Source organism: Oncorhynchus kisutch, linkage group LG5, assembly GCF_002021735.2.
Source record: "Oncorhynchus kisutch isolate 150728-3 linkage group LG5, Okis_V2, whole genome shotgun sequence".
Taxonomy (NCBI): domain Eukaryota; kingdom Metazoa; phylum Chordata; class Actinopteri; order Salmoniformes; family Salmonidae; genus Oncorhynchus; species Oncorhynchus kisutch.
Genome location: NC_034178.2, coordinates 65,208,112 through 65,223,087, shown reverse-complemented (window position 1 = coordinate 65,223,087; position 14,976 = coordinate 65,208,112). Strand labels below are relative to the sequence as shown.

Sequence of the window (14,976 nt, the reverse complement as noted above, 5' to 3'; positions counted from 1 at the left end):
TGTCATGCTGTGTTGTCATGTGTTGCTGCCATGCTGTGTTGTCATGTGTTGCTGCCATGTTGTGTTGCTACCATGCTGTGTTGTCATGTGTTGCTGCCATGCTGTGTTGTCATGTGTTGCTGCCATGTTGTGTTGCTACCATGCTGTGTTGTCATGTGTTGCTGCCATGCTGTGTTGTCATGTGTTGCTGCCATGTTGTGTTGCTACCATGCTGTGTTGTCATGTGTTGCTGCCATGTTGTGTTGCTACCATGCTGTGTTGTCATGTGTTGCTGCCATGCTGTGTTGTCATGTGTTGCTGCCATGTTGTGTTGCTACCATGCTGTGTTGTCATTTGTTGCTGCCATGTTGTGTTGCTGCCATGCTGTGTTGTCATGTGTTGCTACCATGCTGTGTTGTCATGTGTTGCTGTCATGCTGTGTTGTCATGTGTTGCTGCCATGTTGTGTTGCTACCATGCTGTGTTGTCATGTGTTGCTGCCATGTTGTGTTGCTACCATGCTGTGTTGTCATGTGTTGCTGCCATGCTGTGTTGTCATGTGTTTCTGCCATGTTGTGTTGCTACCATGCTGTGTTGTCATGTGTTGCTGCCATGTTGTGTTGCTACCATGCTGTGTTGTCATGTGTTGCTGCCATGCTGTGTTGTCATGTGTTGCTGCCATGTTGTGTTGCTACCATGCTGTGTTGTCATTTGTTGCTGCCATGTTGTGTTGCTACCATGCTGTGTTGTCATGTGTTGCTGCCATGTTGTGTTGCTACCATGCTGTGTTGTCATTTGTTGCTGCCATGTTGTGTTGCTACCATGCTGTGTTGTCATTTGTTGCTGCCATGTTGTGTTGCTACCATGCTGTGTTGTCATTTGTTGCTGCCATGTTGTGTTGCTACCATGCTGTGTTGTCATGTGTTGCTGCCATGCAATGTTGTTTTCTTAGGTCTCTCTTTATGTAGTGTTGTCTCTCTTGTCGTGATGTGTTTTGTCCTATATTTTTATTTAATTTATTTTTTATCCCAGCCCGCGTCCCCGCATGAGGCATTTTGGTAGGCCGTCATTGTAAATAAGAATTTGTTCTTAACTGACTTGCCTTAAATAAAGGTTAAATAAATAAAAGTTCACTCCACAGGAACCAAAATGCAATACCCTGATCTGATCTTGTGCAAATGCAAAGTAAAGGTCCTATTAAATCCAACTGACATGCCCACAAAATTATCATAAAGTGATGTTTTCACGTGAAAATCCTGAAACGCGCCCACGACTTATTTACATATCGTAGGACGTCACGGAAACGGCATGGCGATATGGCAGAGACACTAGACAGAAATGTGTCACTGAGGAAGCCCAGAAGGAGACATACAACAGATCTCTCCTTGAGAGAGACGCCTGGAGAACAGACACACTCTCTCTCACACATGCACAAACACGTGCCCACACATTCGCACACACACTGGCACACACACTCACATACCCTCTCTCCCTCGCCTGATAAGCGTTAGCCCCTAACTGTTTCTGCATCCTGACTGTTTCTGCTCCCTGACTGTTTCAGCCCCCTGACTGTTTCAGCACCCTGACTGTTTCTGCACCCTGACTGTTTCAGCCCCCTGACTGTTTCAGCCCCCTAACTGTTTCTGCATCCTGACTGTTTCTGCTCCCTGACTGTTTCAGCCCCCTGACTGTTTCAGCACCCTGACTGTTTCTGCACCCTGACTGTTTCAGCCCCCTGACTGTTTCAGCCCCCTGACTGTTTCTGCTCCCTGACTGTTTCAGCCCCCTGACTGTTTCTGCTCCCTGACTGTTTCAGCCCTCTGACTGTTTCTGCACCCTGACTGTTTCTGCACCCTGACTGTTTCTGCACCCTGACTGTTTCTGCACCCTGACTGTTTCAGCACCCTGACTGTTTCAGCCCCCTGACTGTTTCAGCCCCCTGACTGTTTCTGCACCCTGACTGTTTCTGCCCCCTGACTGTTTCTGCCCCCTGACTGTTTCAGCCCCCTGACTGTTTCTGCACCCTGACTGTTTCTGTACCCTGACTGTTTCTGCACCCTGACTGTTTCATCCCCCTGACTGTTTCAGCCCCCTGACTGTTTCTGCCCCCTGACTGTTTCTGCCCCCTGACTGTTTCTGCCCCCTGACTGTTTCAGCCCCCTGACTGTTTCAGCCCCCTGACTGTTTCAGCCCCCTGACTGTTTCTGCCCCCTGACTGTTTCTGTTGCTTTCACTAAATCACTGAAACACCCAAACACACAGTCCATCACTCATCACTATGTAGAGACGGACAACCACCCCAAACCACAACCGCAAACCCCGACCCCGACCCCCAACCCCCAAACCTCACTTCAGATCAGGGTTTACTTTAGGAAAATGTGGCGCCGGACTTTTGACTGTCCACATTTACTTTTCGTCATCCAACAAGACGAGTAACGAACAGCAAAATCACTAGCCTATGTCAATCTACTATAGTAGAAAAGTTTAGGCTATCTATTTTATTGGTCAGCTTGTGGAGAAAGAAATAACCTATTTCAAACAGACTCCGGGACAGTTGTGGGACGATAGATCCCAAATTCATACAACCAGTAGGCCTAGGCTGCATGAAGCAAATGTTAAAAAGCAATGAGTCTGATGCAACAGATCAGAACGTTTAGCTTAAAATGTTGATCAACTATTTTTTCTTCACATTATAAGTGCAGCAATGTGCACACGGCAGTAGGCTACGCGCAAATGTTTGTTCCATAATGCAAATAGTTGGAAAACACCATTGTTAAACAGGCACTGCACATGCGAGCGGTTTCATGTGACAGAGATGAAAATATCCATTAGAGATGTAGAAAGATAGGAAATCTAATAGACTACTTTGAAGCAAGGTAAGACATGCCTCATAATATGTATTAAAACATTCAGGTTTCAAAAATTCATGATATGTTATCAAAATGTTGCTGTTTGATGCCGCGTTCAAACAACTGGGAACTTGGAAATCTCCGACCTTAGTGCGTTCAAGACAACTGGAAACTGGGATAAAAACGAACTCAGACTGGGAACAATAGTTTTGAACGGTCATCCAACTCGTAATTCCAACTCAGGAACTCTGGCCTCTTTCTAGAGCTCCGACATTCCAACCTGAAGGTCACTGATGTCATGATTTGACCTCGTATTTTTCAATGTTCCCAGTTGTCTTGAAAGCAGCACAAGATGCTGCCGCAGCAGCTCTTCCGCTGTCTGACAGATTTTCCATGTGTGATAAATAAGATACATAAATATACTGTACACACGCAGCAATTTAATTCTACAAAATTATGCAAATTGACCTGTGTGTGTCTGTGTGTAGTAGAGAGAGAGAGAGACAGGAGGAAGACAAGCATCACATGCCACTATCAGAATGCTGGCACCCTGGTAGGAGGTAGAGAGAGAGAGGGACAAGCGAAATAGTGAAAAAGTGATGAGCAGAGGCAGAATGAAGTAAAGGAATCCCCCTCCCTTTCTCTTTCCATCCTTAATGAACAACAGGCCCAAGTGTGCTTATAATTACATGCACTTCCTCATTCCCCCCTTCTCCACTTAAGACCCTTGCCCCCTCTCTTTATCCCCTTCTTTACCCGCCTCTCAACCCCTACCTAGGGCCTCTCGACCCCTACCTAGGGCCTCTCGACCCTCTCGACCCCTAGCTAGGGCCTCTCGACCCCTACCTAGGGCCTCTCGTCCCCTACCTAGGGCCTCTCGACCCCTACCTAGGGCCTCTCGACCCCTACCGACCCCTACCTAGGGCCTCTCGACCCCTACCTAGGGCCTCTCGACACATATGTTGTCTGTCAGTTAAGCGCCGGTCTCTTTTTCTGCTGGACGGACGTGAGATTGGCGAAGCCGGGCAAACCTGAATGACTGCCTTCATTTAATGCGACACAGAGCCCCATAAAAGAAGAGAATGGTTTATAGTCATGTTTCACACTTCCGAGCTCTCTCTCTCTGCCACAATGGTGCTACGGATGGAGAGAGAGAGAGAGAGGAGGAGAAGTTGAGGGGCATCGTAAATTATGAAAATTCATCTCTGATATGTTTTCAGACAGTTGTGGTTTCGGGAAAAATGAGGTAACCCGTGGAAAAAGAGCAGATTTTCACCAGCTGAAAAATCTAGCAATAACAGCGAGAAATGTGACTGGTTGGAAGATTTATGCTCAGGTCTCATGAGGGTAGCTCTTAAAAATACTACTATTTCAGGCCCCCATGTTGCAAAGTTACTCAAAAGCCCAATAAAACAACCCCTGTCGCTCGTTAAGTCAACGCATACAACTGCATTGTTACATTGGGAACGACTGAAAGGCAATAAATTAAATCTCCGATTCCAATTTCCTTTTTGTATGACAAACGTCTGGCTGTTAAATATTCAATGCGATTATAATATTTTTTTGCCCATTCTAATTATGCTACCATCTACTTGCAGTTTCTCATGATTTGTTTGCATATTTGCGTTATTATTGGTTTATTAAATACTAGACAATGACGTCCAAAGATTTCTGAGAGAATTGTAATTATAATCCTCTGTGCCAGAAGCTCCTCTTACGCTTCATGAAAAGAATCTGTCCCAAATAACACCCTATCCTCTATATAGTGCACTTCTTCCCATAGAGGCCCGGTCAAAAATAGTGTACTCTATAGGGAATAGGGTGCCATTTGGGATGAACTCTAGCTTTTACCTTCAATACAAACATCTGGTTTTTCCCACTCCTGATTTCATGACTAATTATACGCAGTCCTTGAGTCATTGTAAACCTCCTCCGAAACATCAAAGGCCTTGTGAGGAGGACAAAGAGGAACACTGTAGCAGCACAGGCCTGGATTCAGTTATGAATATTCACAGCACAGGGAGAAGGAAAGATAGAGGGGGGGAGAGAGAGAGAGAGAGAGAGAGGTGGGAAAGAGTGTGTGAGAGAGAGAGAAGGGAGAGAGAGTGAGACAGAAAGAGTGAGAGAAGAGGGGAGAAAGAGAGAGAGAGAAAATCGGAGAAAGAGAGTGAGAGAGATATAAGAGGGAGAAAGAGTGTGAGAGAGAGAGAGAGAGGAAAGGAAAGAGAGAGAGGGATAAAAAGAGAGAGGGAGAGAAAAGAGAGATGTGAAATAAAGAGTGGAAATAACAGAGAGTAACAGAGAAATAGAGAGATGGGAAACAGAGAGAAAGAGAGGAGGTAGGTGTTACCTTGAGGAAGGGAATGACGAAGGGCCTCAGGGGAAAGTTGGTGGCCTCCTGGAGCCTTGAGTGGAACTCCTCGATGGTGACTGTTGAATTCTGGGACACATAGAGATCAGCCAATCACAATTCACCTCTCAAGGTTCAGTTTATTTGTCTCCATCACTGAGCTTGACATTGTGCGTGTTCCAGATCAACTACATTGCAGCTGCCACACTGAGTCCATTTGTAGATCAGTCCAAATAGATTCTCTCAGACATGAGGATAGACTTGAATCCCTTTGAGTGACCAGAGAAATAACTATATGGCACCAAAAGTCAGTTTCCCTTTCAACTGCTGATCAACTTGTTCATGGATGAATGATGTGCAACAGATTATATGTACAGTGGGGAGAACAAGTACTTGATACACTGCCGATTTTGCAGGTTTTCCTACTTACAAAGCATGTAAAGGTCTATAATTTTTATCATAGGTATACAATCACATTTGATGATTTTTAAGTAATTAATTTGCATTTTTTTGCATGACATAAGTATTTGATCACCTACCAACCAGTAAGAATTCCGGCTCTCACAGACCTGTTAGTTTTTCTTTAAGAATCCCTCCTGTTCTCCACTTAATACCTGTATTAACTGCACCTGTTTGAACTCGTTACCTGTATAAAATACACCTGTCCACACACTCAATCAAACAGACTCCAACCTCTCCACAATGGCCAAGACCAGAGAGCTGTGTAAGGACATCAGTGATAAAATTGTAGACCTGCACAAGGCTGGGATGGGCTACAGGACAATAGGCAAGCAGCTTGGTGAGAAGGTAACAACTGTTGGCGCAATTATTCGAAAATGGAAGAAGTTCAAGATGCCGGTCAATCACCCTCGGTCTGGGGCTCCATGCAAGATCTCACCTCGTGGGGCATCAATGATCATGAGGAAGGTGAGGGATCAGCCCAGAACTACACGGCAGGACCTGGTCAATGACCTGAAGAGAGCTGGGACCACAGTCATGGATTAAAATCCTGCAGCGCACGCAAGGTCCCCCTGCTCAGCGCATGTCCAGACCGGTCTGAAGTTTGCCAATGACCATCTGGATGATCCAGAGGAGGAATGGGAGAAGGTCATGTGGTCTGATGAGACAAAAATAGAGCTTTTTGGTCTAAACTCCACTCGCCGTGTTTGGAGGAAGAAGAAGGATGAGTACAACCCCAAGAATACCATCCCAACCGTGAAGCATGGAGGTGGAAACATCATTATTTGGGGATGCTTTTCTGCAAAGGGGACAGGACAACTGTACCGTATTGAGGGGAGGATGGATGGGGCCATGTATCGCGAGATCTTGGCCAACAACCTCCTTCCCTCAGTAAGAGCATTGAAGATGGTTCGTGGCTGGGTCTTCCAGCATGACAACGACCCGAAACACACAGCCAGGGCAACTAAGGAGTGGCTCCGTGAGAAGCATCTCAAGGTCCTGGAGTTGCCTAGCCAGTCTCCAGACCTGAACCCAATAGAAAATCTTTGGAGGGAGCTGAAAGTCCGTATTGCCCAGCGACAGCCCCGAAACCTGAATGATCTGGAGAAGGTCTGTATGGAGAAGAGGGTCAAAATCCCTGCTGCAGTGTGTGCAAACCTGGTCAAGAACTACAGGAAACATATGATCTCTGTAATTGCAAACAAAGGTTTCTGTACCAAATATTAAGTTCTGCTTTTCTGATGTATCAAATACTTATGTCATGCAATAAAATGCAAATTAATTACATAAAAATCATACAATGTGATTTTCTGGATTTTTGTTTTAGATTCCGTCTCTCACAGTTGAAGTGTACCTATGATAAAAATGACAGACCTCTACATGCTTTGTAAGTAGGAAAACCTGCAAAATCGGCAGTGTATCAAATACTTGTTCTCCCCACTGTAGGTATAATGTGCAGCACAGGACTCAATATGTTGCAGATGGGGCCTGTCAAAACCAAAACAGTGTGTCCATTTGGGCCACATATACTGAATATACGGCCATGTTCCATTGAATGAAAACATCTGACGAAATAAAATCCAGCCCAACATAAATAACACATACTTGTCTTTTCTATTTTGGGCAGATATTTGTACTGGTATTGAAAGTAACATATTTATATGTTCAAATATTTCATTCTACATATATCACTTAAATTTGATTTGACTCCATTCAATTCAGTTCATCTAATTTCAATCATCGAAACACATCTCAAATCAAATGCAACTATGTTGACATATCAATACAGAATAAGTGACAATGTTTTATGGGAGTTTCCATCCATCTATTTCTCCATCATTCCTAAAATGTTTTATCACCCACTCACCACGAGGGCCAGCACCAGGTTGCGGACACTCTCTCCGATCTCGGGCGAGATGTCGTTGCCGAACTGCTGCAGCGTCGTCAGGAAACGTTTGAGCTTGCTGAGCTGTCGGGCGCCGCATGTGGCCGGGAGCTGCTGATTGGCCAGCGAGGAGGAAGATGAGGAGCTAGGCCCATTGCTGTAGCGCTGGGGCGGCGAGGGCACAGCATTTAGGGTGGGCGGGGAGTGGTGGATTCCATTGGTCACTGGGTGAGGGAAGAGGCGGGATGGGGAGGGAGAGGAGCAAATGAGAGGTCGGCGTAGGAGTTCAAAAAAGTTGATCAAATGTGGTCCAACATGGGAGGTAGTACTTCGACTGGATGGGCTGATGCAAATGCTACAGAGGGACAATACATATCACATTCATTATCGAATCACCAGGTCTTTCATATGGAATCCTTATTTACACCTATCTGATCTAGGCCGGGTTACAGTACAGGCCTTTGTGACAACAAAGGGGGCTTTATAAATACATGTTATTATTATATGGCCATAAAGTAAAGCAGACAAAAAAGGAAGCCTTTCAGATATATCAGAATACTCCAAAATCGTTTACCACACTGCCCTAATTCATCTATAGATAATGGATATTACGAGGCTGCAGACCCAGGACGCTCCTCTATGGGGAGCTAGTGGTGGTAAGAGTCTTAACGTCCCTTAAATTGACTGTCAATAAAGCACAAATTGAATCCTGTACTTTCTTCATTACTTCCAGGTTTATGGGTACATTTCCTGCTGTACTTCCTGGTTGCCGGTCCACCCACCAGGGCCTCATTGACTTGAATGGGGATGACTGCTCCAGTCATTCTATTTCTATGGTAAGAGTGCTAATATCTGTGGTACTCACGAGTGGTGGAGGAGAAGGAGGCTGGCCGGGGTCCGCTGGGGTTCACGGAGGGCAGGGGCGGCATGGTGGCGCTGCTGCTGCTGGGGACTGGTCTGGGGACTGGTCTGGGGACTGGTCTGGAATGAGTCTTGACATCCACAGGAGAGCCGGGCATGGCAGGGGTCTTCTTCTCACCACTGTCTGAGGAGGGGGAGAGAGGGAGGGAGGGAGGGGAGGGAGAAAGAAGGGAGGGAGAGAGTAGGGATGGAGAGATAGGGGAGGAAGAGAGAGCGAGAGAGAAGAGGAAGGGAGAGAGAGAGAGAGAGAGAGAGAGAGAGAGGAGGGACAGAGTCAATAGGTGCATGACAGAGATGTTTTGTGGTCAAGGTGTTCAAACAGCTGCACGTATGTACACACACACACTAATGTGTAGAAGTAGGTTTGCAGTCTGGTTTCCATCATCAGCCACTCAAATTACAAACCCACATAAACACACACTATCCTCCGCATCAATGTGTGTGTGTGTGCCAACTTGACACAACTGTGGGAAGCGTTGGACCAGTATCCAACATGGACCAGTATCCCTGTGGGACACTTTCACAGTATCCCTGCATCCACACCTGACGAATTCAGGCTTTTCTGAGGGCGAAAGGGTGGGGTGCAACTCAATATTAGAAAGGTGTACACCCGTTTGCCCTCAGAACAGCCTCAGTTTGTCGGGGCATGGAATCTACAAGGTATCTAAAGCGTTCCACAGGGATATATGGCCCACCCTCTGAATGGCACATACAAAATCCATGTCTCAACTGTCTCACTCTCAAGGCCTAAAAATCCTTCTTTAACCTGTCTCCTCCCTTTCATCTATGCTGACTAAAGCGGATTTAACAGGTGACATCAACAAGGAATCATAGCTTTCACCTGGATTCACCTGATCAGTCTGTGTTATGGAAAGAGAAGGTATTCTTAATGTTTTGTCCACTCTGTGTGAGTGTTAAGATGAGTGACTGAACATTTCCAGACTCAATATTATCAATGTCCCCAGCTTTTTCATGGAAGAAAACAACAGCAGAACCTCCCCTTCCTCCACCCTCCTTCTGCCCCTGGTAGAGCAACCAGATGTCTTGGGGTCTAGCCTTGCCTTGACATGCTCAACCCTTCCATTGAGATCCATGGCAGAAGTGCTAATGAAGAAAAGCCATTGTGTTTGTGGAGAAGAATGGCCCTTCATTGAGCCAGTGGGGCCAGGGCCGAAGAAAGAAGGAAAAGAGGGCGGGAGCTATTTCACGCTTTACTAACAAGATCGCAAAAGCTTTTGAATGTTAAACGCATACTTCTCAATATGCCACGGCCAATGAATGAAATGAATGGGACCACCAAATCAGGGGATGGGGGAGAGAGGGAGAGTGAGGGAGAGAGAGATGGTAATAATCTTTAGATCAGAGGGCATCTGTGTTCGTCCGATCCCCATGAAGACTGGGTCTGGTCTCTATTTGGAGTGGATCAGATGCTTCCAACTGCTTTTAGACAGATGATTAACAGACAATCAGTTTTAAAGGGTAAAAGGTTGGGTGAGAGGTTCCTTGGTTTTAGGGTTTTTCTTTAGAGACAGACTATTATGCTCTTTTGATGTCATGAACTGAGCATCTGCCTTCATACACAAACATATGAATGCAACAGCCAGTACTTCAGTGATTTTTAAGCGTGTTTGAGAATTTGATGGAGAGCGATATGGCATTTAATATGCCAGCATGTGATGATAAACAATTAAGGTAAAAACTAGGAAATCAAAAAACAGGCCACTGCAGGATGTGGTTCCACTGTGGACTTGATGGATGGACTCCAAAGGAGGGGCTCCCGATGACAGAGTTATTTGGCATGTTGAAATAACCAATATGCCTCATGACTTGGTGGTTCGTAGACATACCCCTTTAGAAAAAGGAAAAGCAACAAAGGTATATGCTTGCTTACACCGAAAACATATGAGTTGTTTCAGCTAAATATTATTAGGTATTATTTGATTTTTGATTTTTTAGTTTACTCAACTTTTTTGGGAAAAGTGGTATTTGAACTTAATACTTTTAGTTGGGCTAAACTTAGCTCCAACAATAATTCTGTCAACTTAAAAATATGTGTTTGCTCTAATTGTCTCATATTTTCATTCAACTAGAAATGTGGGCATGTTACCTAAAAAAGGCTGTGGAACTAGTTACACACACAGTGCTTTTAACAGACAATGTTTTCAACTTACATATTTGACAAACATAATTACATTGTGCATGTTCATTTATACAGTAATTAATAATCAACATGTCCTCATCTGGGATTTGAACTCACAAACTCTTGGTTCACTTTGCACTCCAAAGTAAATCTTAGCTCTGTTAAAATTACACTCAAGAAAAAATATTTGATTTATCATAGTGATTAAGTCGTAAAAATATGCCATACCAACATCAAGACAACAACAGTAAACAGAAAAACCTAAATGGCTTAAATAAGAAAATCGAATCAGCTTTTTGACACAGACATGGTTGCGTAGCAGGAAGATCGGGGTAGCCATGAAAAAACAGGTTGTGTGTTCAAATCCCAGGTGAGGACATGTTGAATGCATGTCAACATGGGTCAAATATGTAAGTTAAAAGCCCTGTGTTTGTAACCAGTCGCACACCCATTTTTAAATAAGATGCCCAAATTATAATTTATATTCAAATGAACATATGAGACAAGTTGAGTAAACACATTTTAAATTGACTGGACCAACTAAAAATGTTTAGTTCAGGTAAAAAGGCTGTGGAACCAGATACTTAATTAACAGGGGCGCAACTTTGGTTTTAGAAGTGGGGGGACGACGACATAGATAGATAGATATTTTTTGACCGCATGATCCTAAAGCACGCCGTTGCCTCGCTTTGTATCACATTCCAATGATAAAACCGGGGGGGGGGACAAAAATGGAATTTCAGAATGTGGGAGGGACATGAACCCAGTGAAAGTTGTACCCCTGCTTAATAATAATGAATTGAAACAACTAGATTTGTGGATGTTTTTTATACAGTGTAATACTCGAGTACATGTACAGTTGAAGTGGGAAGTTTACATATACCTTAGGCAAATACATTTGAAATCCAGTTATTCACAGTTCCTGACATTTAATCCTAGTAAAAATTCCCTGTTTTAGGTCAGTTAGGATCACCACTTTATTTGAAGAATGACAGAGCTGGAGTCAGGCTTGTAGGCCTCCTTGCTCACACATGCTTTTTCAGTTCTGCCTACACATTTTCTATAGGATTGAGGTCAGGGCTTTATGATGCCCACTCCAATACCTTGACTTTGTTTTCCTCCCTCATGATGCCATCTATTTTGTGAAGTGCAACAGTCCCACTTGCAGCAAGCACCCCCACAACATGATGCTGCCACCCCCGTGCTTCACGGGTTGGGATGGAGTTCTTCGGGTTCCAAGCCTCCCACTTTTTCCTAGAAACATGACGACGGCCTTTATGGCCAAACAGTTCTATTTTTGTTTCATCAGACCAGAGGACATTTCTCCAAAAAGTACGATATTTGAGTCTGGCTTTTTTATGGCAGTTTTGGAACAGTGCCTTCTTCCTTGCTGAGTGGCCTTTCAGGTTATGTCGATATAGGACTTGATTTACTGTGGATATAGATACGTTTGTACCTGTTTCCTCCAGAATCTCCACAAGGTCCTTTGTTGTTGTTCTGGGATTGATTTGCACTTTTCGCACCAAAGTACATTCATCTCAGGCATTTGGAAACTGCTGGCTGATTTCTTTTGATTTTCTATGATGTCAAGCAAAGAGGCACTGAGATTGAAGGTAGGCCTTGAAATACATCCACAGGTACACCTCCGATTGACTCAAATGATGTCAATTAGCCTATCAGAAGCTTCTAAAGCCATGACATAATTTTCAGGAATTTTCCAAGCTGTTTAAAGGCACAGTCAACTTAGTGTATGTACACTTCTGACCCACTGGAATTGTGATACAGTGAATTATAAGTTAAATAATCTGTTTGTAAACAATTGTTTGAAAAATGACTGGTGTCATGTACAAAGTAGATGTCCTAACCGACTTGCCAGAACTATAGTTTGTTAACAAGAAATTTGTGGAGTGATTGAAAAATGAGTTTACAACCTAAGTGTATGTAAACTTACCAACTTGAATTAATAAAGCCAACAGACAAGCATGTGCACACACACACATTCCCACACAACAGTGAGGGTTCACCTGAACTCTCTGGATTACAGCGATGCACCGTGCCATTTGACCGCTCGCTCTGCCCTTGCATCTGAGCCCCGCTTTGACTCTACCCTCCCTTCATTTCTCACCCTATTCTTGTCCTCCCCTCTCTCCTTCTCTCCATCTCTCTCTCTCTCTCCGCACCCCATGGTCTGCCTTCTATCACTTCACCTGTTCAGGAGAGCAGGAGGGGCAGGAAGAAAGGCTATACACAGCAATTTGGGCTTCTGTCTCGCACACACGCACATGGCACAGTGACGGGAACACACAAGCACGCACACACACCCATACACACACACACCGTGCCAGCACTTGACAGAGAGCAGCCTGGAGCACACACACTGGTTCCAATGCTCCACACGTCTCAATAACACGATCCATGGGACATATAGCTCCACACGTCTCAATAACACGATCCATGGGACGTATAGCTCCACACGTCTCAATAACACGATCCATGGGACATATAGCTTCACACGTCTCAATAACACGATCCACGGGACGTATAGCTCCACACGTCTCAATAACACGATCCATGGGATGTATAGCTCCACACGTCTCAATAACACGATCCATGGGATGTATAGCTCCACACGTCTCAATAACACGATCCATGGGACGTATAGCTCCACAAGTCTCAATAACACGATCCACGGGATGTATAGCTCCACACGTCTCAATAACATGATCCATGGGACGTATAGCTCCACACGTCTCAATAACACGATCCATGGGACGTATAGCTTCAAATCAAATCTTATTAGTCACATGCGCCGAATACAAGCCCTTAACCAACAAAGTACTGAGTAAAGGGTCTGAATACTTAAGTAAATGTGATATTTCAGTTTTTAATTTTTTATAAATTAGCAAAGATGTATAAAAACCTGTTTTTGATTTGTCATTATTGGGTATTGTGTGTATATTGACGAGGGAAAAAAACAATGTAATCAATTTTAGAATAAGGCTGTAACTTACCTGAGACCACTGCTACTGTCAGTCTGTCACCTGAGACCACTACCACTGTCAGTCTGTCACCTGAGACCACTACTACTGTCAGTCTGTCACCTGAGACCCCTACCACTGTCAGTCTGTCACCTGAGACCACTACCACTGTCAGTCTGTCACCTGAGACCACTACCACTGTCAGTCTGTCACCTGAGACCACTACTACTGTCAGTCTGTCACCTGAGACCACTACTACCGTCAGTCTGTCACCTGAGACCACTACTACTGTCAGTCTGTCACCTGAGACCACTACTACCGTCAGCCTGTCACCTGAGACCACTACTACTGTCAGTCTGTCACCTGAGACCACTACTACTGTCAGTCTGTCACCTGAGACCACTACTACTGTCAGTCTGTCACCTGAGACCACTACCACTGTCAGTCTGTCACCTGAGACCACTACTACCGTCAGCCTGTCACCTGAGACCACTACCACTGTCAGTCTGTCACCGGAGACCACTACTACTGTCAGTCTGTCACCTGAGACCCCTACCACTGTCAGTCTGTCACCTGAGACCACTATCACTGTCAGTCTGTCACCTGAGACCACTACTACCGTCAGCCTGTCACCTGAGACCACTACCACTGTCAGTCTGTCACCGGAGACCACTACTACTGTCAGTCTGTCACCTGAGACCCCTACCACTGTCAGTCTGTCACCTGAGACCACTACCACTGTCAGTCTGTCACCTGAGACCACTACTACTGTCAGCCTGTCACCTGAGACCACTACCACTGTCAGTCTGTCACCTGAGACCACTGCTACTGTCAGTCTGTCACCTGAGACCACTACCACTGTCAGTCTGTCACCTGAGACCACTACTACTGTCAGCCTGTCACCTGAGACCACTACTACTGTCAGTCTGTCACCTGAGACCACTGCTACTGTCAGTCTGTCACCTGAGACCACTACCACTGTCAGTCTGTCACCTGAGACCACTACTACTGTCAGCCTGTCACCTGAGACCACTACCACTGTCAGTCTGTCACCTGAGACCACTACTACCGTCAGCCTGTCACCTGAGACCACTACCACTGTCAGTCTGTCACCTGAGACCACTACCACTGTCAGTCTGTCACCTGAGACCCCTACCACTGTCAGTCTGTCACCTGAGACCACTACCACTGTCAGTCTGTCACCTGAGACCACTACCACTGTCAGTCTGTCACCTGAGACCACTACTACTGTCAGTCTGTCACCTGAGACCACTACTACTGTCAGTCTGTCACCTGAGACCACTACTACTGTCAGTCTGTCACCTGAGACCACTACTACCGTCAGCCTGTCACCTGAGACCACTACTACTGTCAGTCTGTCACCTGAGACCACTACTACTGTCAGTCTGTCACCTG

At 45.2% G+C, this 14,976-nt stretch overlaps 1 protein-coding gene across 3 annotated transcripts in view; it reads right to left on the bottom strand.

The window, feature by feature from the left end:
• The window catches only part of LOC109891420 (protein CBFA2T2), an 85,707-nt gene that overhangs the window by 19,407 nt on the left and 51,324 nt on the right, over positions 1 to 14,976 (bottom strand). For all 3 annotated transcript variants that reach the window (XR_004210108.1, XM_031825677.1, XM_031825678.1), the window contains exons 2-4: positions 8,387 to 8,566; positions 7,504 to 7,745; positions 5,178 to 5,267 (exon numbers count right to left, since the gene is read on the bottom strand). Coding sequence is in view for 2 of the 3 variants with exons in the window: in XM_031825677.1 (XP_031681537.1) it covers positions 5,178 to 5,267; positions 7,504 to 7,745; positions 8,387 to 8,566 (512 nt within the window). In the remaining variant the exon portion in view is untranslated. The remainder of the gene's footprint in view (positions 1 to 5,177; positions 5,268 to 7,503; positions 7,746 to 8,386; positions 8,567 to 14,976) is intronic.